At 58.7% G+C, this 22,990-nt stretch overlaps 3 protein-coding genes across 3 annotated transcripts; all 3 read left to right on the plus strand.

Moving 5' to 3' along the window:
- Window positions 1-16: 16 nt before the first annotated feature.
- LBRM_20_5250 (conserved hypothetical protein) lies at window positions 17-7,090 on the plus strand (the record flags this gene model as incomplete). Its single annotated transcript, XM_003723026.1, has 1 exon — window positions 17-7,090. One exon carries the CDS (start codon window positions 17-19, stop codon window positions 7,088-7,090), a length of 7,074 nt encoding a protein of 2,357 aa, XP_003723074.1.
- A 1,304-nt stretch (window positions 7,091-8,394) lies between these two features.
- Window positions 8,395-14,226, plus strand: LBRM_20_5260 (conserved hypothetical protein; the record flags this gene model as incomplete). Its single annotated transcript, XM_003723027.1, has 1 exon — window positions 8,395-14,226. The coding sequence occupies one exon, from the start codon at window positions 8,395-8,397 to the stop codon at window positions 14,224-14,226; it is 5,832 nt and encodes a 1,943-aa protein (XP_003723075.1).
- A 1,065-nt stretch (window positions 14,227-15,291) lies between these two features.
- On the plus strand, window positions 15,292-18,708 carry LBRM_20_5270 (conserved hypothetical protein; the record flags this gene model as incomplete). The annotated part of the gene is made up of 1 exon (XM_003723028.1): window positions 15,292-18,708. The coding sequence occupies one exon, from the start codon at window positions 15,292-15,294 to the stop codon at window positions 18,706-18,708; it is 3,417 nt and encodes a 1,138-aa protein (XP_003723076.1).
- Between the last annotated feature and the right edge of the window lie 4,282 nt (window positions 18,709-22,990).

Raw genomic sequence — 22,990 nt, forward strand, 5'->3', positions numbered from 1 at the left:
CCGAATCCCTCATTCCATGGTCGTTGGTCCAAAGAAGGTGCGAGACTCTCCCGCGTACACATCGTCGTCGCCAGCACAGTCCTTGTCGGCGACTTCGGGAGATCGGAAGCGGGGTGGGGAGAAGCGTATCTCAGAAAGACAGTACGCAGCGCCGGGGCAGTTCAACGCTAGAGACCGCGGTCGCGCTCGCAGTCACTGTGCAACAGCCCTCTTGGCACATCCGAACGCAGTAACCACCGTCGACGACCAAGACGAGAGGAGGGACACGGCACGCAGGGATGCAATAAGGAATGACGGTGTCGATTTCGTCACTGAAAGCGTAGACAGTTGCAACAGCGGTGACCGCTCTGATCTTTCGATGTCGCATCATGGAAGCAAACACTCTGCTGAGATAGTGGTCGAGGAGATCAGTGGCGGGCCAATTAGCACGCTACCCCTCACGCCCGCGCTGACACCACCAACTACGACAGCAGCTGCAGCGTCTGATGCGTTAGACGGCGTTGTGGTTATCGCGTTGGGATCGCCACCACCGGCACGGAGGGAACAAGGTGGCTCCCGAGGCCACCACAAAGGCTGTGAACGAAGCGAACCGGCGCAACGGAGTGTGACGTGTATATCTGACGAGGAGGACATGGTGGAGTTGCCGCACCCCCGCAAGCGAACCATGCTGTCACGATCGCATCCTTCAGTGGAGAGCAGCAGCGCCAACACCCACTGCTTTCACACCCTCGAGCTCAAGATGTCGTCACAGCTACTGTTCGATGACAAAAAGGGCGATGCAGCCGACGAGGAAGGGTTTCCAGTGCTGCAGCCGTATCAGCAGCGTGAACCAGATCTCACTGTGCACCGCACCAGCTGCTGCTTTTCCTCACTCGGCCCGTTGCCCACTCGCGCCTCCGTCAGCTCGGATCTCCTTGCAGCTATAGATGGAACTGAGTTGAAGCAGCATTTGCGCCACATCGACAACGATGCGGGGCCGCGCGCTCTTCACGCCGCACCCATTCTGCAGGTGTCAGGGCTCAGAGACTTCTTCACCTACGGCATACAGGCAGCGATGCGTCACTACTCTGAGCACTTCGACGGTACTACCGACTCAGAAGAGGATGGCGCATGCGGTGCGATGAGCAATAGTGCCGTCACGCCACACCTTGACAATGTCCCTAGCCCCACAACGCTACCAACTTTACTGTATGACACGCACCAACGCAGCACGGCACCACGCTACCGCAATGCATTTCTGGAAGACAGCTCTGCTGTACCGACATACTATGATAACACCGCACGCAACCGCCCCAGGGCTAATTCGTGCAGCAGCAGCAGCAGCAGCAGCAGCAGCGCTGCCACATACGACAGCGACGTTGAAGGAACGGACTTGTCCTTCTCACGGGGCGACAAGAAGACAAGTACCCAGAAGACGTGTCTGCTGAACCCTCAACAAACCTCTCTTTTTCGAGCCCCTCGTGGCGTGACGGCAGCACGCCACTCGCCCGGACAAGGGGTGATGGCAGACAGTTCGTGGCTTGGCGCAACCGCTACAAGGGCTTCGTCGACCAACTTGCAGACGTTGTCAATGCCGCCATCCGGCTCGGCGCAGGCGGCGGATCAGCAACGCAAAGACGGTGCGCAAATGCGCTTCCGTGAAGCGCTGCAGCACGCCTACCAGTGCGAGGACGTGCACAGGCAGTGGCGACGTGCACAGCTAGACAAGCAGCAGGAGCAGCTCTTACGCGGCGTCGCGCTTCTTCAAGGTACAACGTTCTCTTCGAGCGATGCGCTTCTCGCTGAGCTGCTACCCTCGCGTGGGCGTGATGGTCGCCGTCGGGCTGACCCGCTCAGGTCCTCTACCCCACTCCAGCAACAGCAACCACAAGACGGTGCGTCATCCCTATCGCTGCTCGCGAATTGTGCCGAGGCGGCAGTAGAGAGAGGCACGGAGACGATCACGCAACAAGCAGGCAAGAATCGCGAAGCAGGACCGGCGCCTGCGCAACGAAGCAACACCGATGACAATGGCACCTCCGACGCCTTGACGCGTTTGGCTGCCGAAGCAATGTACAGCGTGGGTGACGAGACTGGAGGCGGCTCTGCGCTCAGCATTGACACAGGCGAAGCATGCTTGTCGTCCTCGTCGAAGGCTACTTCAACTCCACAGATGGATGCTGCCTCCAAACACCCTCTCCACGGCATGCCCCCGGACCAGGTGCAGAGGCTGCGCAAGCCGCTGAACCCCTTCATCGAGGCACTCCTTCGCCATCACCAGGATGCTCAGCGGAAGCAACGGGCTGCACAACACGCAGAGGACCAGGCCATTCACGCCAGGCGCATGTACGAGCTGCCTGTGCTCACAGAAGATGTGGTCCGCTACGCAGCGTTGCTCCTCTGCTTACGGCGTCGCAGCAGCGGTGGCGGTGACATGAGAGTCACGTGTGCAGCCAGCGCAGGGGGGTCTGGCATGCCGCAGCCAGGCCCCGCCGGCAAAGAACTGAGCAGCTCAACCACGAGTGAGGAGTCAGCACAGTCCCCCAACGTGGCAGTCGCCGACCCCGCTGCTGCGCTGGCGTTTGGGGAAGAGGGCGCACTCTTGTACCTCAAGTACCCCGCCCCGCTGCTGCGCACTACATCCTTCGCGGTGGAGACGGTGCGACTGCTGAAGTGGCTGCGTACGTGGAAGAGGAACGATCTTGGCGTAGCGGGCGGGATGGGTGGCGCCAGCGGTGGTGGTAGCAGTGTTGGCGCTGGTGGCGTGAGTGGGGGCAGCAGCAGTAGCAGCAAGAGTCTGGGCAAAATCGGTCGCAAGCGTGCGAGAGTGGATACGGTCAAGCTCAACAGTCTCCACGGCAACAGCAACAGTATCGAAGATGACAACGACAGCGATGGTGACAGAAGAGTGGCAGTGGTGGCAAGTCCGACCCCAGCACCTTTCGCAGCAGCCAGCAGCTGCACCATTGCGGAGGCTCCCGCGCCCAAACGATCGACAGTGGAGCACGTCAGTCAGCAGGTACAGCACGCCGTTGAGCTTCAAAAGGTGCAGGTGAAGCAAGAGAGGCGCTCCGCCTTTCTCAACTTCTTTGGAGCGGCTACAGTGACAGCAGTGGCGACGCCAACCCCCTCGCCCACTAAAGATGCGAAGTGGCATGTGAAGGCGGCGCAGAGCCAGGGCGATGGCAACCACGACACTGAGGAGGTGGTGGGGCAAACCCCCGTCTCCTTTTTGGCCGTAAGCGAATCCACTGGTAGAAGTACAGGGGTGCGCGATATGGCCGCCATTTCTGTCGGTGCCACGTACGGCATCACCTCCTCTCTGATGCCGTCACAACTCGCGCTAGCATCGCACGCCTATCAGCTCTACTGCCACGCGTGGAAGCACGCGGTCAAAACTGGCATCACACCCTTGGCCGTTGCGGCTAACGCCTTCTCCAGCCACAAAGCAGTCACTGAGCAACTTAGGCTAAACAGCTGTCCCGGCAACACCGCCGGTGCTGCTGCCGCGAGCAACAAAAACACGAGTTGGGTCGATGGCGCCGTCTCCCGCGTCTGCGCCGCGTTGCCTTTCTTCAAGGAGATGCGCGAGGAGGCGCAGCGCACCGCACTAGGCTCTGCAAATAACGGTGCCTACTACGAGGACGCCTTTGGCAACCGTCTGCGCAGCGCACGGCTCGCCAAGAAGGAGCAGGAGCAGCGAGAGCTGCTGTTGGCGCGGCAACGGCGGCGAGCGAAGAGGAAGGGCTACTTTCATCGTGACGACGAAGACGGTGGCCTCGGCGGCAGGGTGTCAGACAGCGGGGCCTCAGCCATGCTAGAAGCGATGCTACATCCATCCACGACGTGTGGCACCCAAGAACAAGGTGTTGGGCGCGGCAAGAAGCGACGGCGCAGCACTGACGGCGCTGGAGGGATTGCCAGTAGCAACAACGCCAGGGAGGGTAAAGGAGTGGCGAAAGGCACACAACCTCGCGTCAGCTACGGATGTGCAGCCGCTTGCCGTGATCTCCGACCTCGATCGCGTGCAGCGTCGTCGTGCTCCTCATCCTCACAGCCCAGCTCGCGCAGCAGCAGCACTGCATCGACGGTGTCAACGGAAAGCGACCAGGTCGAGGCGGGGGTAAAGGACGAGTTGACCAACATCGCCGTCGTCTCAGGTCCGACAGGCTCTGGCAAGACCGCCGCCGTGTACGTGGCCGCGCAGCTGCTCGGTTTCCGCGTGGTGGAGATGAACGCATCGGTGCGGCGCTGCTCGAAGACAGTGGAGCATCTGCTTGCGGAGCTCACGCGCAGCCACCGACTGAGTGGTCTACGGCCCGGCACAACAGGTGGATTTAATGCAGAAGAAGAGCTTGCAAAGTTGAAGCAGCAGCATGCCGTCATGATGGAGCGTGCCAGGGCTGAAACAGAGGCCACCGAACGGAAAGCGGAGCTCAAGAGACGCGAGGCAGTGAAGTCAAACGGTATCTCGGCCCAGGCGGTCGCAAGCTTTTTCGCCAAGAGCAGCGGCCGCGCAGCAGTGCCGTGCAGTAAGACAGCCAAATGTGCCAAGGGAAAGGACGCAGCCAAACAGGTCTCGGGTGTAGATATGGTGGGCGAGGTGTCTGCCTCCGCTACCACCACGACCTCGTCGCCGCCACCGCCCCCCACAACAGCCCTAGGGACTCCCGCCAGCGTGGGCACCTTGCTTCTCTTCGAGGACGCCGATATTCTCCTCGGCGATGAGTCTGCCAAACCATTTTATGCAGCCATCCGCGACCTAGCACACCGGAGCAAGGTGCCCATCGTTGTAACGGTCTCCTCCGACCCAGCCGCTGCACAGCGCTACGACACCGAGCCTTTCCTCGCTCTCCTTGACGAGCAACTGCAACAGCGACACCCAATGTCGACCTCGCCGACGTCCGTCTTGCAGCCTACGTACTGGCAGCTGTGTGATGCGGCGGGGCTGAACTCGACGATGGCTGCGCTGGAAGCAGCACAGCAAGCGCTTCAGGTGGAGGTGGATCTAGGCAACCGCGGCGTTTTGACGGCAACGACGATCACAACTACGGCCGCCACACACGAGAACGACGGTAGCCCTTCTGTGATGGGCGACAGCGGCGAAAGCACGAGTAAGTCGCCGGTGAGTGGTACTTCCGCGGCCTCGTTCCTCTCGCTTTTCGCCTCTGCCGGTGGGGGCGGAGCGGCCGGTAGCGCAGCGTCGGCTGCAGGCGCATGGACAAACGGGGCGGGCACTGGTGTCTCCGCCACTGCCGCTGCCAGTGGAGGCGGCGGGGCCGGCGGCACCAACACGGCCGCCCCAGCCGCTGCTTCCCTGGTGACTACGCGCAGCACACACATACTGCTCAACCCCACTCTCGTCGCGAACTTCTTTGGCTCCCAGACGCCCTTCACCGTGGTCGACCCGCTCCCCCCAGCTGCTCTGTACGCACAACTCCTGGCGGTTGGGGCAGTGGAACTGGACTTGCTGGGACTCGACGAACCTGCCACGTCGCCGGGCGGCAGCGACGGTGCTGTATCGCTATCGTCTTCACTCTCGCAGCAGGAGCTGGAGCGCATGGCGGCCCGACTCATCGTACGTGACACACGTCTTTTCCTTCGACTTGCTAAGCACCTCCGCCACCACATCTTCGGTGCCTGGAATATGGTTGATGATGGAAGCGGCGCGCTCGCGCCTTCATCGTCCTTGCCGGGACACAGTTTGGTGACTGCTGTGCAGTGCGACGCGGCCCGCCGCACGACGACAGATATACGTTACTGGCTGAACAAGCTACAGCTGTTACTCCTTTCACTGCGCGCAGGCAGCCGCGCAGCACAGCCACTCGATGCGGCTGAGGCTGAGACGTCGTCGGAGGCGGTCATGCGTAAGCGGTCGCGAGAGGCGATGGAAACGTCGTCTGCGACCGTGCCAGCCGCATACAGAGGCGGTAACGTAATGCGTGAAGCAACCCCAAGAACTCGCTGTGCCGAGCATCTGGTAGAGGTCGAGTTCCAGCACTGCGTCAGCCTCGCCTCGAGTGAGTGGGACTCAGCCCTGGGACGACACCTCTCCAATGTGGCTCACAATGAACAGCACAGCACTCGCTACGAGCGCTGGTTCTTGGAGGACCACGTTTACTACATCGCGGACATTGTGGAGGAGCTGGCCACGATTGATCACCCTACCGCGCGCGTGGACTACACAACTTCCCTGCAGGTGTTGGCGTCTCCTTTAGCTGCTGCGCAATCGGCACGGCGCGGACGTCCGCCATCGTCGTTGTCGTTCAGCAAGAAGTCTTCTTCCGCCAGCGATCCCGAGAGAAAGGCGGCTACGACTCCAGGTGCGGCTGGCCACCAACACGAGGGGGCCAGCCCATGTGCGACTCAATGCACCCGTAGCAGCGGTGGTACTGGCGGCGGCATGAACTCTGCGTGGCGGTCTTTCTTTGCTGCCTCTGGTGTGAGTTGGGCGTCTTCATCGTCGTCAGCCACGTCGGCATCGCCAGCCCTTCGTGGCGTCTCACCGGCAGTTCCGCGCCAGCAAGCGCTCTTTGACTGCGGCAGCTCCAAGGCAGCCGGCAGGGTAGTCGGCGCACCGGCGCCTCCACCTTTGACCATACCCGCTCGGTACGAGTGGCCGCCGAGCGCCTTCGACCTGCGCAGGCAGGCATGCAGCCACGCACATCTGCGCCCGGTGGAACTGCTGCTCCCCTACGGCGCGGCAGAGGCTTACTACGGAACCGCAGCGGCATCCGCGTCGACACTTGCGCCCTCCAGCATCCACGGCATGCAGGAGCCGACCTCAGCGCTACTCGGCCACGAAATTCCTCTTCAATTCCTGACACGCCGCTCCGTGCTCAACCCCTCAACGGGTGATAATGGGGAAGCGGAAGATCTAGGCCGCGAGCTCCCCAGTGGCGTGCGTACGACTCAAGAAGAGCGCTTCGGCGTCTTCCGGAGGTGGTGGTGCCGAGCTCGAAAGGCCGGCGCGTTGCGTGACAGCGTCGCTGGACGCTCCGCCGCGACGCTGGAGGATATCATCGGCTTTGGCTGCCTACTCACTCCGTCAGCAGCCGCAACGAGGAATGTCACCAGTGGAAAGCCTGTGCGCACTGCGACTGCGCAGTGACTCTTCAATGAAAAGACATGCCAACCCACGCACACACACACGCGAGTACGTTTTGCGTGCTTTTTCCATGCACTGTATTGGGAGGGGGTCTCTTCCTCCCTCGCCTCCCCACCAGCCCTTTTGTTTGCTTTCGTCCTTACTCTAACTCGTGACACACCAGATGTAAAGTCGTGTGATGTGTCTCTCTCGCTTCTCCTCTCCTCTCTCGCATGACGCATAAACCGTAGAAAAGTGAAGCGAACGGCCAAGGAATGGCCAAAAGAGATCACTGGCAAAACACCTTCTCTTCTCCTCGAAGAGTGGATGGTCAGCCACTGTTGGAATATCCCCTGCGCTTCGCGTGCGCGCGGATGGGGAGAGCGTGGAGTGGCACGTGTATATAAAACACACACACATAGACTATACAGTAGTGGTGAGGTGGGCGCTGACACGCGAGGGAGAGAGGAGGTTCGCCTGCGCCCTTCACCGTCGTCCACTGCTGCTGAGGAAACGTCAGTGTCTTTGCAGGTCACTATCTCTCCCCCTCGTTCCTTGAAGCTGATGCTGCTTCCTCCGTCTGCCTTTCCTCTCCACTGTTTGAACATCCAGTCCCCCACCACACCCATCTCCTCTCACGCCACTCGCCGAATCTTTCGGGCTTGAGATCGGCTTTTTTGGGGGGTCTCCCTCCCCCCTGCTCCCTTCCTTGTGCAGCATCAGCACGCCCCGTGGCGCTGCTTCGTACATCATTACGCAGCACCACAATCCTCCTACGGGTGCGCGCCTCATTGCGGCCCTCCCTTCCTCGTTACTTTTTGTCTAGTTTCGTTCTTGTTTGTGTCGTCTTTGCGTGCGCTCTCTCTCCCCTCCCCCCTCCTCAACATATCTGCTGGCGCTCTCGTGAAGTTTGGAGAAAGAAAGACAGATCGAAAGGTAAGAGAGGGAGAGTGTATTCCCCATCTCCCTCTGTGTGTCTGCGCCTGTGTCTCGGGCGGGCGCGCGCACGCACGAAAAGGGGGAAGGGGGTGAAGGCCGATTGCCCACGGCTCTTGGTGCAGTTTGTTTGATAGGGAAGTAGGGTGAAACCAAGAGAGACTGAGGAATGGGACTGCGCCGTGTCTGTGCGTGTGCACGCGCCTCTACCTGTGCCCTTTCCTGAGACCGTACTGTGTGGCTGCTTCTCCTGCTGCAGTCCTTTTACTCCATCTTCAAACCCGCTCTTCCGCGCTGCGTCTCGCTCTTGCCCTCCTTCTCGGTCGGATTTCGGACAGAAGTGAGACGGAGAGCAACAGGGCAGTGCAAAGTGCGTTGTGCGGGGGCCCCTCATGGCGTCTGCGTCGACCTCGCTGCAGCAGTCCTTGGGTGGGGTAGAGAACGTCAGCTTGAGGGTGCGTGGGACGTCGTTTACTGCCGTTGATAATCACACCCCACCGCCTCGAGTGGAATACGTTACCTACGCAAAGCTACCCTGCAAGTGCGCACCCGGACCTCCTATCGCTGCCTCATCATCGCTACGACCGCGTGCGGCGTCGCAAGCAACAGTGGTTTCAGGGAATCCTTTGCTGACAGCGCCCCCTTCACTTCCCGCCTCCGCCTCGCCGCCACCCTCGCCAACAACGGAAACAGCGACCCAATTGTTGCCGCCCCAACCGACTTCACCACGTACTGCCTCTGTCAATGAGAAAGGCGACTCGCCTTTTCAGGCAGCGCAGGGATTCCTGTTCGCCTCCGGGGCCTCGCTGCTCTCCTACGCAAACCCGGCTCTTTACTTCTCGAATACCAGCGGTTTAGACGCGAGCAGTGGCAGCGGCGGCACGAACACCAGCTGTGTCGAGGAGCTGAGTGAAGAGGTCCAGCGCAACTTGTTGACGTCCTCCACGGTAGCAGCAGCACTCAAGGAGCGGTATGACGGGGTCGGTGCTACAGCCGTGCCAGGCAGCAGCAGCACCAGAAACAGTAGCGTAGACTGGAAAAAGATTGACTGGGTGCGCCAGCAGTGCCGCTACACGGGCGAGGCACTGTTGAAGTCTCCCCTAAAAACAGCTCACGATAGCGAGGCAGCGGCGCGACGGGAAAGTGCATCGCTCCCAACTGATGTTGCTGCCGCGACCGCACCGCCGCCAACCTCTGACGCCTCGTCCTTCTCTAGCCCCACCGCCATCCCTGGCAGCACTGAGGTAGGGGAAAGGTCGATGGGTGTCCGCCTTATGCAATCTCTGCTGTACCCTTTCACACAGCCAACCGCTCCATCACCGTCCACGATAGCAGCACCGGTGGCTCCTGCGGACAATGTTGTCGCTGACACTGTGGTACCGCACGGGGATGGCGTCATGACGTACTTGCTCTACTGCAAGCCAAAGGCTGATGGTTATGGCTACCCCACTGGTGGCCCCAGTAGCGAAACCGCGGGCGTGGGTGCGTCGTCCTCGCCCATCCTCCCTGTAGCTCCATTTCTTTCGCCAGATCTCATACCGACTGCCTACTGTCCACCACTCACTGACATTGAAATCACCACCGCTGAGGTCGGCCTTGCTCCCTCAGGCACCGTGGCAGCAACCTCTGCGCCTCCGGTGCCGCACCTCTTGCTGCTGTCGCTGATTGTTTACGAGGGCACCTTCGTGCATGGACGACGTCATGGACGAGGCCGTCTCACTGCGTACGGGCGAATGGTGCTAGAATGCACCTGGTCAGAGGATGTACCGTCTCTGGGGGTGCCATGGCTTATATCACCAGCAGCGAATTCAACGGACTTACCAGCGCCGACGCTTTGGAATGTGGACGCGCACGTGTGGACACCCACGCCTACAAAACCGACCCCGTCGGTTGCACAGAGCACTCGACGTGGACCTCGACCTCGCACCACCGCCACAGATGGTGCCACAGTGGATGAAGCACGTCGGTGTCCCTCATGTGCACCCTCAGGGACATGGTTGGTGAGGACGAGTCAGGCGTACATGGGCTCCTTGATGCTGGCGACGGTAGCGAGCAAGAAGCTCCTCGCAAAGATGGAGGCATGCATGAGAAGCATCAGCTCTCCCCTGGGGGCACAGGTGGTGCCCGACCTGCACGGCACGCGCTACGTCGCTCTTCCTGTTCCCCACCCTCGCTCCTCGTCCGACGGCGCAGATCTCTGCGACGCCTTCTATGGATTGGGCTGGGCAAACCACGTGGTGCTCCTTCCAGATGGCTTTGGCGAAGCACATTTTCAAGCAGACGGTGGCCTGGTGTTCTCTGCCCCGCCGCCTGCATCACCTATGCTGACCATATCTGCGCTTGGTGGGCCCTTTCAGCCTCCACTCTGGGTGCCAGAGACCTCTTCTGCGGCGCCGCGCACGTACACGTCGTTCTCGTCAGCTTCTCCTTGCTGGCAGTACTGCGGTCAGTGGTCAGCTGGCCTCCCGCACGGCTTCGGGGCAGAAGCCGTGCGGCTCACCGACCCCACCGCTGCCTCTCTTGCCTTCTCCGCCTCTACCGCTGGGGCAGGGCCACCGCAGTACCCCTGGCGCTCGCTCTTCCTCGGGCAGTACGTGAAGGGGAAGCAGTGTGGACCAGGGACCCATCACGGCGTGCAAGGTAGTGAAGCCACAGAAGTGGTTCTGTGCGGTACGTGGCCGCGCCATGGGCGGAGCAGCACTGCTGCTGCCGCCACTGCTGCTCCTGCTCTGCACGAGCTGGAGCAGACAACGGCGAACGTCGTGCTTTTGCCTCTCTCCAGCTGTACAGGAGTTATCCGTGCCGCCGGTGTGGGGGCAATTACTGCCGCCGCCTCCTCCTCATCTCCATCAGTGATTTCGTCATCGTTCTTTTCCCTGCAGGATGCTCGCTGGAGCGACAACGGCACCGGCGACGGCAGAAATGCGGAATGCAGTAGCAGCGGAGGAGGGTTCTTCCCGCTTGCAAAGCTGCGGCAATCTACTGCAGCGTTGAGCGGCATGTGGGAACCACTGTTCCGGGTCGTGGACGACGTGGTGGCGCGGCAGAGTCCTTCACTGTTGTTCGGTGACGACGAGACTGGTGGTAGAGCCGGAGGTGAATGTGTAGGCGACAAGGCTACCGCATCGGACGCCTCTCCATCGAACAAGGCACTGCTGTGGCAGCGGGCATATCAGCTGATGGACAGCTTCGTCACCTCCCCCACGTGCGTCACGGTACTCAGCACCTTTCAGGCGTGTTTTGCGTTTATGTACGGCGCAGATGTGACGGCAACGGCAACAGCAGCAGCAGCAGCAGATTCCACGAATGGCATGACGCCTTCAGGCTCGAAAGAGGCGACACTAACGCTGTTGCACCTCCTCAAGAGTGCTGCGGCTGTAGCGCCGTCGTCATCGTCCGTGGTGCCACTCATGGGGTACCCGTGGTGCCCACCGCACTCCTGGTGTGCAATGGCCCATCTAGGGGGCCCTTCCGTCCCGCTGCACGGCACACAGAGTGGTCCCAACTTTGCGGGCTGTCTCCACTCGGGACTGTCCGACGGTGCCACGCACCGTCACTCTCCCCCCACCGCCTCGCACCTTGGAACACAGCAACCCAGCGGCTTCTCCAGAACCGCCTACTCGAAAAAAAGCCCAAATAGTGCTTCGCGGCGGCCTCCGCTCAGCACCGCGGCCGCCGCTCTCGAGCCCTTTTCTGCAGCCCACACCTTCACCCACGCAATGCACACCGCCGCCGCCCTTGTCTCCTCCCTCCGTCTCCGGCTTCTCTCCTGCTTCGCCGCCTACCCAAATCTGTGTGAGGTGGTCATGGAAGACAAGGAAAGTGAGGACAAGATTGTGCAGTACTGCTGGGACATCACCTTTGGCTACGTGGGGTCAGTTCTGGTGAAGAAGGCGACCGCTGTTGCAGTCGCTGATGTGCATCTCGTGTGGGAGCTGCTCGGGCTCAAGAGCGAGAGGAGCAGGAAGGAAACGCTGACGGACTACTTCGTGGCCCTGCGTCGGTGCCGTACTCTGACGAAAGCAGACATGGTGGCCGTGCTGCATCCCGACGGCGTTGAAGCGTGTGACGCAGGCAACCTTTCTTCGCTAAACGAGTACGCCAGGCGCTTTGGAGAGCTGCTGGAGCTGCACGCGGCAGCCACTTTGTCAACCCCTTTGCGTTGCACACCAGCTATCCGCGTTTCCAACGAGTTGCAAACCATGTCAACTCTCCTCTCAGAACTACATGCCTTGTTAGGGACTGCAGGAACAATCAGCGGTCGCGTGAAGTGCTCCGCAGACCACCTATCCGGGTCAGAGGTAGAAGGTGCGGCGATGACGACGACGTTCACATTGGCGCAGCAGGAAGCGCTGCTTCGCTGGGTTCTCCTGTCTGCAACTATGGGCCAGACCTCGGCCGTCTCTTTTGCATCATGCAGCGTGGCAGGGCGGCACCCGTTCGCCTTTCTTTTACTCGGTCATTTCCTGCTCAGTGGCCGAGTCATCCCGGCGTACCCGATACTGGCTGGCGATAGCTGTGCGCGAGAGGGCAGTAACAACAGCGGTTACCCCTCTCGGTACGGCCTTCTGCTGCTTCTGGCGGACATGGCAAGAGCCACTAGAGAGCTGATGCACACATACCCTTCCATCCGCTCTCGGGCTCTACTCTCTTCGTCGCGCGCGACAATGCATGCAAGGATGACCTCTGTGGTGTGCCCACTGGACACGTTAGCGTTAAAGCTAGAGTACGCACTCAGTCCTTGTGCGGCCTTGCACCTTTGCGCGTCCTCCCATGTTCATCTGATCAGCGGCGCTGCCGTAGGCGTGACATCATCCGGGCTGCAAGTTAGTGGTAAGGGTGGCCCCGCCGACGAGACGGGAGGCACGGCTCTATGCAACGCCGGTGCGCCGATGGGCAGCATCATTTGCATTAACATGCAAAATCTCTCTTGCGAGGCACAGCAGTGGTGCCGGCGTGAGCTTACAGACCACCTCACCGTGCCACTCCTGGAGGCGCGCCTTCAAGGTTACTGGAATCACTTCACACCGAGCGCTGCGCAGCACAGCAGTCACCACCACTCCGCACAAGTCGATGGGTCTGTAGAGTATCGCCGCGACGACGCGTCTCCGCCTTCCCCGCTGATGCGGTGGTTGCTAGCTTGTTTGCAGAGCGTGCTGAGTGTTCCGTTTCAGCCTCAGCCGGTGGTGAAAACGTCTATCGGCGCTGCCCCGGCCGACTCGGCCCCCACGGAGTATCGTACCTCTCAGTCGTCTTCACCGACGCCTGGGCAGTTCTGCTCGACTCCACTTCCGACTCGCTACACCTGGAAGAAGTTTATTAGCGCCGTCTTCTTCAGCCCTTCAGAAAGAGAGGAGTGGACTTCAGCCCACAATCCCACCATCACCGCGGCCGCTCGTGCTCTGTCCCTGATGGACAGCTGCTACGTGGCCGCTCTCGCCTATACGCTTCGCGAGCTTGCCGGGATTGAGCTGGAACTCAGGGCACGCTTCGTGTTCGAAGACGAGGACGAGGACGAGGAGAAGAGCTCCGATGCTGAAAGGAAGGCTTCTTGCAGGATAGGCGACGTGGGCGAGCGTCGTGGTGTGTCAGCTTCGGCGACGGCGTCAATGCAAATCGCAAGCCTCAATCACTGGCGGCGTGAGCGCAAGAACATCTTCCTGAGCTCATCCTCATCCTCATCCTCCATCGCTCCATCACCGCAGCCCAACTTCTTCCCAGACAGTGGCGTGCCTCGTGCAACCGAGGATGCGCATACCGGCGACAGCAGTAGCAGAAGTGGCAACGGTAGCTGTCACGGGTGCTTACCACGTGAGGGGGCTACTGCAACCTCAACGCAATCGTCGACCCCGACGCGCCAGCGCTGTCCTACCTCACAGCTTCCATCTACCCAGGAATCACCGTGTGATGGACCACCCAGAGCTAATGGGCGCCCGTGGTGCCAGTCGGTAGCCGCTGCCACCTCTGCTGCGTCCCCCCTAACCTCTGACCCCGTGGGCAAGGAATGGGAGTTGACGTTGGTGCTTCGACACGCTAGTGATGGCGGTGCCGAGCAAGAGACGACAAATCCGCCCTCTAACGCCTTTTTCTCAACTCTTACGTGGGAAGTGATGGAGCAGGTGTGCTCGGCAGTCCTCCATCAGCTGCAAGTCACAGCCCAGGTCGGCGATGCGGCGGAGACGGAGAAGCTGAAGAAGGCAAAGGCAGCGAAAGTCGGACTGTGACCATGAGGAAGAGAAGCAATGTCGATGTAAGCGTGGACAAGGAAGACCGCAGCCGTCACCTCACGCGCCCTTGCAGGAGGGGGGGCCGTCAAGGCGCAGAAGGAACCAATAAGAACACGCCCTCACTCTCCCTCTTCCCTCACTCTTGCAAGGGGTCTATGCAGTATTGCAAACACAAGGCAGCCCCTCCATGCATTCTCACATATTAGTACACAAAACATACACCTCTATTCAGCCTGGAAACAAATCAGCAACACCACAGGAAAGAGGAAAACGTGTGTGTATGGGTGTGTATGTGCCTTTTGAGAAGCTAAAAGTCGTCTGTCCGTCGACCATGTACTAACTCGGGTAATCACCAGCATTCAGCATTCTGTGGCTCTCTACCATATACTTCCTTGCTGCGATCACCCCCCCCCCTCTCCCACCTCTCTCTTTCTTTCTCCTTTACCCTACCCCTTTACACTGTCTGTATCTCTCTCTCTCTCTCTCTAGATCAGTAGTACACTACGTGGCCTGGCCTCGACTCGACTCACACGCGTGCACGTACACAGACCCCCTCTCTCTATCGGAAATCACCACGTACTGGCGCACGGATATCGTTTTCAAGAGTTGCCACGCCCAATATCGCCTCTCTTTCTCGCAAAGCTCGTCTATCCATTTCCCTGGCCGTGACTGCACTCACGTGAGAGTGTGGCTGGGTGTTCCGCCGCTTACACCCCCTCGGTGTGTGCTGGTGTATGTCTGTTCTTTGCTTCTGTCGCTTGCTTCCCCCTCCCCCAACTGCGGCCCCCCTCCCTCCTGATTCAGCCCTTCCTTCTCTTCCCCTCTCGAAGTGCGGCGGCAGCTCTCTTCGCTCTGTTTTTTTTTTGTTCGTTTCTCGCTCATTTTAGCTAATAGAGTGATTCACTTCTGACTTCCCCCTCCCCCCCCCTCTTTCTCTCCTGTGCCCTTCTGCCTCATCCGCCACCCCCTCTCCTCCAACTCCGCTCATCTGGTCATCCCCTCTCTGAAACAGCGGACACCACGACAGGCAGCAGCACAGCCAGGCAGAGCAATAACAAGGTGATGCAAAAAGTCGCGGCCGCCGCGGTGGCAGGGATACCACCCACCACCGGCGAGAAGAATCCCATGACGGCGTTCAGCGACGATGACGACACTCTCGACGAACGTGAGGCTCTCGAAGCCACAGACGATGAGACGACGAACACCTACGATGAGCCGCAGGGAGACAAGCCAAGTCCGCTCGATTCGGGCAGCAGCACCACAGTAAGTGGCGACAGCTCTGACTGGCGCTCGGAGACTGGTTCCCCGGGCGATGCCGCGGCCGTCAGGGTCATGGGTGCTCACAGCGCGTCGGGCAGCGAGGCAGTGCACTTTAGGAAAGATGCAAAGCACCTGACCTACTCGTACAAGGTACCCCAAGCCTCCTTGGGCGCAGCCACGCCACTTAACAACGCGTCGGGTCAGCAACAGCGCCTGCCTGGGTCTGCGAACACGAGCGCAGCCTTTCCTGCGGACATTTCGCAGGTTGTTGAGGCGTCCACGCCGACGCTGCCGCGCAGCAACCTCGTTGGTGGCCCTGGCGGTCCAAGTCGCTTCGGCCCCCACGGCGCGGCAACGTACGCGCAAGGCTCCCCGCCCCCCTCCGCTCCGCAGACGACCAACACGAGCGCGTTCTACACCTTCTCCGACAGTTACGCGATTCTGCAGGGCACCCCTGCCAACGCGCCGTCGTTCTTGGCCGCCCACCCGTCGAGCACGACCGCCGGAGACGAATACTCTGCTGTGCACGCGCCTCAGCAGGCACCGTACCATGAGGTCACCGGTAGACGTGGGACCCGTGCGCCTAGAGAATCCGCTGTTGCGGCAACGGCGCCAGTCACCACCGTTTTGGTCCCCTCGCAGCCGCTGAACGATGAGGACGAGCATGCGCGGCGGAAGCGTCCGTGGGACTCCTCTGCGGACGCAGACGGGAACCAGTCGTGCCGCAGCCGTCGCATCCAGATAGAAGTCCAAGCAGTTGTGAAAAAGAAGTACGCTGACAAAGAGGATGAGGACATGCGCGAGGAGTACACCAGCAGCAGCTACTCAGACGAAAACAGCTACAGTTACAGCTACAGCTACAGCTACAGTGGAGACGACGAGCTCGGCGACGAGGCGGACGCTGATGAGGAGGATTACGAGTACTACGAAGAGTTCTACGAGGAGGAAGTGGAGGAAGATGAAGAAGATGAAGAGGAACCACGTATTGACATGATCGAGGGTGACGGCCACGGCCACACACTGTACGACATCCTTTACGGCACTCCGAAAGCCGGCGCGATCGGCAACGGGGACCACACTAGAGACTTGCGCGAGCCCGCTCTCTCAGACAGTCCCTACAGCGCGCCGCTGCCGGACAAGCAGAAAGAGCCCCATCACCAGGGTCAGTTACACCCTCGTTACGTTGGCGAGGAGGACGAAAAGAACCACCTTCGCCCCGCACCTTCCCACTGGTCGGAGACCGCAGATGAGGAAGCTGAGGTAGCGCGCCGTCGTGCTGCAACGCCGGAGCGCGTGGGCCGGCATCACCACCACCACCACAAAAAGTCAGCCAAGGCCTATAAGGGAACAGACAGCGAGACGGAGCACCGCGCCGCCGCTGCTCCTGCTGCTGCTCCTGCTGCCGGCAAGAAGCAGAAAAAAAGTGCCTATGAGCACGGCGAGCCTTTCACAGAGGGCACCCTCAACGTCACGAGCAAGAAAGGCAAGGCGAACGGTCACTACGGGCCCAAGGTGGATCTCGACGCTAAGGAACTGGACAGGGTCATCTCGGACAGTGAAAGCAGCGAGGTACCGCATGAACCGGTAACCAGCGCTGCGCCAGCTGCAAAGGGCACCCGAGCAGCTTCTTCGTCGAGCTCCAGCGACGCTCAGGATGTCGATGATGAATTCACGGCCCTCTCCAGAAGTCGCTCACGGCGCCGCAAGAGTCCCCAGGTCGTTAAAAATGCAAAGAAAAAGGACTCTCACCACCATCACCGCAGCGGTGCAGATGCAAACAGTGGCAGTGACGCCGAGGCGGAGGCGATAACAACCACGAAGTTTGGCGCCAGGGGCAGCGGCAAGGTCAGTGAGGAAGAACCTATCAGCATACCGTCTCAGCAGAATAGCATGGGTACTGGTGATGAGACATCGGAGAACACTTTGAGCGTGGCAGGGCATGAGGGTGAAGGTGGCTCGTCCGACAAGAGCGCGGAGGTGGAGGATGCCAAGACGAAGGCGGCGGTCTGCCTCGTCATTAAGTGCAACTGCTGCTCAAAGAGGGTGGAAGAGAGTGACTCCACCAAGCCCAGGGAAGACAAGAAGAAGAAGGTCAACCCCTCCAGTACGTGTGGCTGCTGCTCGGAGACGGAGGATGAGAGCGACCCCAAGCCCAGGGAAGACAAGAAGAAGAAGGTCAACCCCTCCAGTACGTGTGGCTGCTGCTCGGAGACGGAGGATGAGAGCGACCCCAAGCCCAGGGAAGAAAAGAAGAAGAAGGTCAGCCCCTCCAGTACGTGTGGCTGCTGCTCGGAGACGGAGGATGAGCGCGACCCCAAGGAGACGAAGAGTGGCATCGTCATTAAGTGTAGGTGCTGCTCAAAGAAGGCAAAGGACGGAGACGCCAAGGACAAGAAGTCTAGGAGTCGCAGCGGTGGGGTCTTCAGCTGTTTCTTTGCTATGTGCAGCAGCAAGAAGAGCACCAAGGATCAGGTGGTGGACAAGAATGGAAAGGGAGATGAAAAAGACAAGGAAGCCGACGAGCAGGCGAGGAAAGAAGGAGCGAAGTCCCACTCAACATCCCCAGCCGAGAGTCCAGTAGATCCGCACACCAACAGTCGCCAGTCGAACCAGAAAAGCCACAAGAAGGACGAAGCGTTCAAGGGTTTAAAGTCACCGCAGGCGGAGCCGCAGGAAGAAGAAAAAGGGGCCGCCGCTGACACGCCAACCCCCTCGTTCCCGAGGTCGCCGGCGGTGATGACAAGCGAGAGCAAAAACGACAACCAGGGCAGAGCTGCGCACCCGCCAAAGAACACGAGGCGCGGTGTCGAGCGGGCTTCGTCTAATAGCACTCCGGATGCTGCAGCCGCGTCGAGTCAAAAAAAAAGGGAAAACGAGGCAAAGGTGCTGGCCCGCAAGGAGTCATCGCATCAGCCAGTATCGAGTCCAACGCCACACCCTACTGGACAGGCCCGCCGACCGCACAGCCACACCACGCCGTCCGCCGATCATGCACGCATCCCTGGAAAGCCAGAGGACCCCGGTGTTGTGATTCCTGTGAATGCGAGCGATATGGGCGAGAACGACGAGCCGGGTCCCTCGAAGCGAGTCAAGGCACAGCAGCAGCGAAGCCGCCACCACGGCCAAGCACGCGCCGCCGAGCATCCGAGTAAAAAGAAAAGCAAGAGGAACACTCAACGCGTTGAGCATGAGAGCAGTCACGACGACAGCGCTGTGTAACTCGATGAGAAACTGATGAATCGAGCTCCACCCAATGCGGGTGGGAAGCAGGTATCGCCAGCGTTAAATCGCAAGGCCGCACGTGGCATGTGGGGATGATGTTGATGAATCATCGAAGATCGACCTGCAACCGACTTTTCACGCTATCCTTTTCTTCCTCTTTTTTTTTCCAGGGGAAAGGGGAATCAAGCGAAGTGGACGGGTGTGGGCAGCGCTATCATCGTTCTTCACCTCTGTAGCTCTTTTTTTGTTTGGCTGTCATTGACGGTGTTGCTCACATACACACACACACACACTCACTCTCTCTCTCTGTACGTGCGCTGTATTGGCCTGTTCCTCCCTTCTACTTCCATTCTCTTGTGCGGGTGTGCGTTGCTTCTCTTTTCTTTTTTTTTTGCTCTTTTCTATCTCGGAGTTGTTTTGATAGGTTTATGCTTGCTCATGCTTGGCACTTGGGAGCCGTACTGTTATGCACGTGTCTTCTTTGCCTCTTACGTCTTGTCTTTCTCCGGTCGGCCTGAGCGTGTAGGTGTGCGTGGATGTGTGTACCGTGTTGAACTCGCCTTCTGTGACGCACACGCGAGCGCGTCGCATGCACTCACACCTACACGCAGTCCTTGGCTGTTTCCATCACCACCCGAGAAACAGACATGAGGATAATGAAGCACTAAAGCGGCAATGGTGGGAATAGGACTCCTCCAGGTGTATGTGTGTGTGTGTGTGTGTTGCTGCTGCTGCTGCTGCTGCTGCTGCTCTGCTCTATTCTGTTCTCTCCCTCCCATACGCATAATTCCGAGTACTTTGTTTTCTCTCTTGCCCCTTTGCTTCTCCTGTCTCCCCTCGTTCTTTCTCTACTCTGCCTTGACCATGTCGCCTGAGTGTGGAGGGAGGAAGGGGAGAGAGCAGTTGTGGTTGAGGAAAATGTATGTACGTTGGGAAGGGGAGTGGTTGGTAAGGGAATAATGATTGGAACTGGGTTGCCTCGCATGCTCCCGCGGTTCTCTTTTTTCGGCACCTCTTCCACGCCGTGAGTGTCCCCTCAAGCAGTCCCCATCACCGCCGCACCCTCATTGTATTTCGCCTCCCTCCCTTCTGCTCCCAAGAAACCACTGTAAGAAGGACAAGAGGAAGAAATGGGGCACACAGAAGAGGAAGGCATGTCATCGACCACCTCCAGTCCCGTCTCAGATATACAGCTGGCGTATTCATTCTCACTCGATCGCCGTTCTTATGGCTGTCATCTTTTCTTTGTCTCTCTCTCTCTCCTGTCTCCCTTCCACCTCTCAGCATCGCCGTTTTTTTTTCTGTTGAGCGCCACTACACGCACAGGGTTGATGTTTATTGTTGGTGGTGCACTTTGTTCGTTCTCACTCGATCGCTTGCTCTCTTCCATCAGCCCCACTCCCGTGTTCGCCTTTTTTGATCCTTTGATGCTTTTTTTTCTGTTTCGTTTGTGATGGGTGATGCTCTTGTACGTCGTTATGGAACGTCAACTTTCGTGTTGGCGGCCACGTCAACTTTAACTTCTCGAGTGTACCTTAGAAAGCGTGTCCAGAGTGAACACATATATGGCGGTTTGTTTGTTTCTCTCCCTCCTGTACCCGTTGCGTTTTCGCACAATTCTCTCTTGTTTTCGTCGTCTTTGCTTTTCACTCTTTACTGGCCTACTTTTCCGTGGGTGTGCGTCTGTCTGTCAGTACGCGTGCGTGGGCTCATTCATTATCGGGCAAGACCTCCTCTTTGTGTGTTCCCCTATTGGAGGGTTTGGTGTGTTGGTTCGCTTCCTTCTTGTCTGCGTATGTCTCCTTTGATGTGCCACACTCATACACACACACACATTCTCTCTCTCCTCCTCCACAGCCAGTGACACCCTGGTCGCAGTTATTTGTCTGTTTTCGCTCTCTTACGGTATACCCCACAGTGAGGAAGGGAGGCCAGTTGCTGGGCGCCGTCTTCTCTTTTTTTCCTTTTCGCTCTCCTTGACCGCGTCATGGCTCATTTGCGTAGGTGGCGTCGCACGTGATGTCGCTGCTTATCTGTATCCCTCATCAAATCCCCCTACAGGAATACAGAGACACAGCGCTGTCTGTTGATATAAGTTGTTTTTTTTCCTCTTCCTGTGTGTGTGTGTGTCTCTCTCTTTCCCGAAACTTCGTGCACACATGGACCACACGGGTAGGCCACTGTACGTGTCAAAGCCTTTCCTCTTAGATTCACCTTGGCTCTCCTTCCCTTCTGGTGTTAGGGATTTTCTTTTTTTCTTCAGCGCCTCCATTCACTTGTCATACAAGCAGGCGTCAAACTTCACTCGACCCCACCCGACCCTGCCACAGACCCCATCGCGGCGTGCGAAGCAGCGCTGGACACGCACGTTGCAGCAACGCGCCAGCTCGGTCATCGGTGCACAACCTCTTGTCCCAAGCACCGCCCATCCAGCCACCCGTTCCGCAGGCTGCCTCACAGCCGCTCCCATTCTGCTGGTCGCCACCGCCAGGCGTGGCTCGGCATTGGCAGGGGGTAGGGTGGCTGCCTGGCTTCGCCACACAGAGAGTTGGGGCACTGGGCACTGAGGGGTGTCCCAGCCCCGCCGTCATCAGCGACAGGCTTTGGAAAGGGGAAGCAAGTATGCGCCTGTATGCATTCGTGGGTGTGATGGGGGGTGCTGTTCTCTCCTACTCCTTTTTCTTCGCTCTTCTACTCGACTTGGGCTTTCTATGTGGCTTTAGCTCCCCTTGTTCCTTGATTTGTTCGGTGTATTCTTCGTAGGTTTTTATAGAGGCACCGCGGCCCGCGGTCGGTGCCAGTCCATTAATGGCGCCCTACCGCCACCATCACTATTGCCCAAAATACCATTGTCTGCCTCTCTTTGTTTCTTGCATTTCTCCAAAACATCAATAGTCCATCAAATTCAACACGCACACACATACGTATACAAGCAAGGCGACACCAGCGAAAGCGCCTGCTGTTGGCCTCGGTGGCTTCAGTTGCGCACGACTGCGTGATCGTGCACGTTAGTGGGTATTGCACTCCGCACTAATGTGCGTGTGTGTGTGTGTGTGTGTGTGTGTGTGTGTGATTTGTTTGAGAGCTGTGTTGCCTCTCTCCGTTCTCTTGTTGACTCTCTCTCTTCCCATCACTTAGAAATTCCTAACAAACTGAGCAGAGCTTAGAAGAAGAAAAGAATGTAAGTGAGGGAATCGTCTCTGCTCTTTCTGTGTACCTTCTGTGCCTGTACCGGCAGGTGAGCAATGTGCCATCGGCTCCGCCATTTCTCGGCCTGTGCACTCAGCTGGGAGGTGAGGCTTCTAGGAGGGGTGAAGGGAAAGAGCAGGTGGAGTGCGGCTCTTACCTCCCCTATTCCCCTCGCCCTTTCCCCACGGCCCTATGCAACTCGCCCTCTTATTTGGCAATCGGTGATATGGAATGTGAAATGGGTAAGGAAAAGGCACGACAGTGCCTTTTCGCAGGAATCTTGTGCTTGTATGAACAACTGCTTTCTTACTGTTCTCGTCCCTTCCTCTCTCTTTTTCTCACACCCCCTTGCTCCTTCCGTCTACTGACCCCCTCTACCACGCCTGCTTGTCTCTCTCTCTCTCTCCGTGCGCCACACACACACGCGCACACACACACACACACACACGTCAGTTTTTTCCCGAAAAGGAGAATAAAAAAAGGTAAGTGTGGGAGCGTTTTTTTTTTTTGTTTGTTTCTGTGGTTTCTTCATTTCTTCTTCCTTTTATTTCGTCGTATTCAACAGCAGCACATCTTTCCTCTTCCCCTTCTTTTCTCTTTCTCCCTTCCTTTCCTTCTTGTCCCTCTCTCTCTCTCACACCCTCTTTGCCTCACCTCTGCCTCTCCTCTCTCCCTCACTCTATCAGCCCATCTCTTGTGACGCACACACGCATTAACCCATTTCAGTGTGCACGGTGGACACCAGACGTGCATGCAACACGCAGAATTCGATAAGGAAAAAAGGCATCCTTCGCACACAAACCTCCAGCGGCTCCTGAGTCATCAAAGGTGAAGAAAAAGTGAGACGGAAAAAAAAGCGTTTCCGCGAGAAGTGCCAGCCAGGGAACGAGAAGAGTAGTCGAGCAAGGCGACGTCGCAACTTCAGAGGGGAAGATTTGGCGTAAGTAGTTGGTGCTGGCGGTTGACTACGTATCCTTCCCTCCGCTATCTCCCCACGTCAACTCCCCTCCTTTTCTCTCCCTCCCTTTTCGTTTGTGCACTGACAGAGCGGCGACAGCTCACAGACAGACAGACGCACCCCAAACCTCTC

Source organism: Leishmania braziliensis (genome assembly GCF_000002845.2).
Source record: "Leishmania braziliensis MHOM/BR/75/M2904 contig, possible fusion of chromosomes 20 and 34".
Lineage (NCBI taxonomy): Eukaryota > Euglenozoa > Kinetoplastea > Trypanosomatida > Trypanosomatidae > Leishmania > Leishmania braziliensis.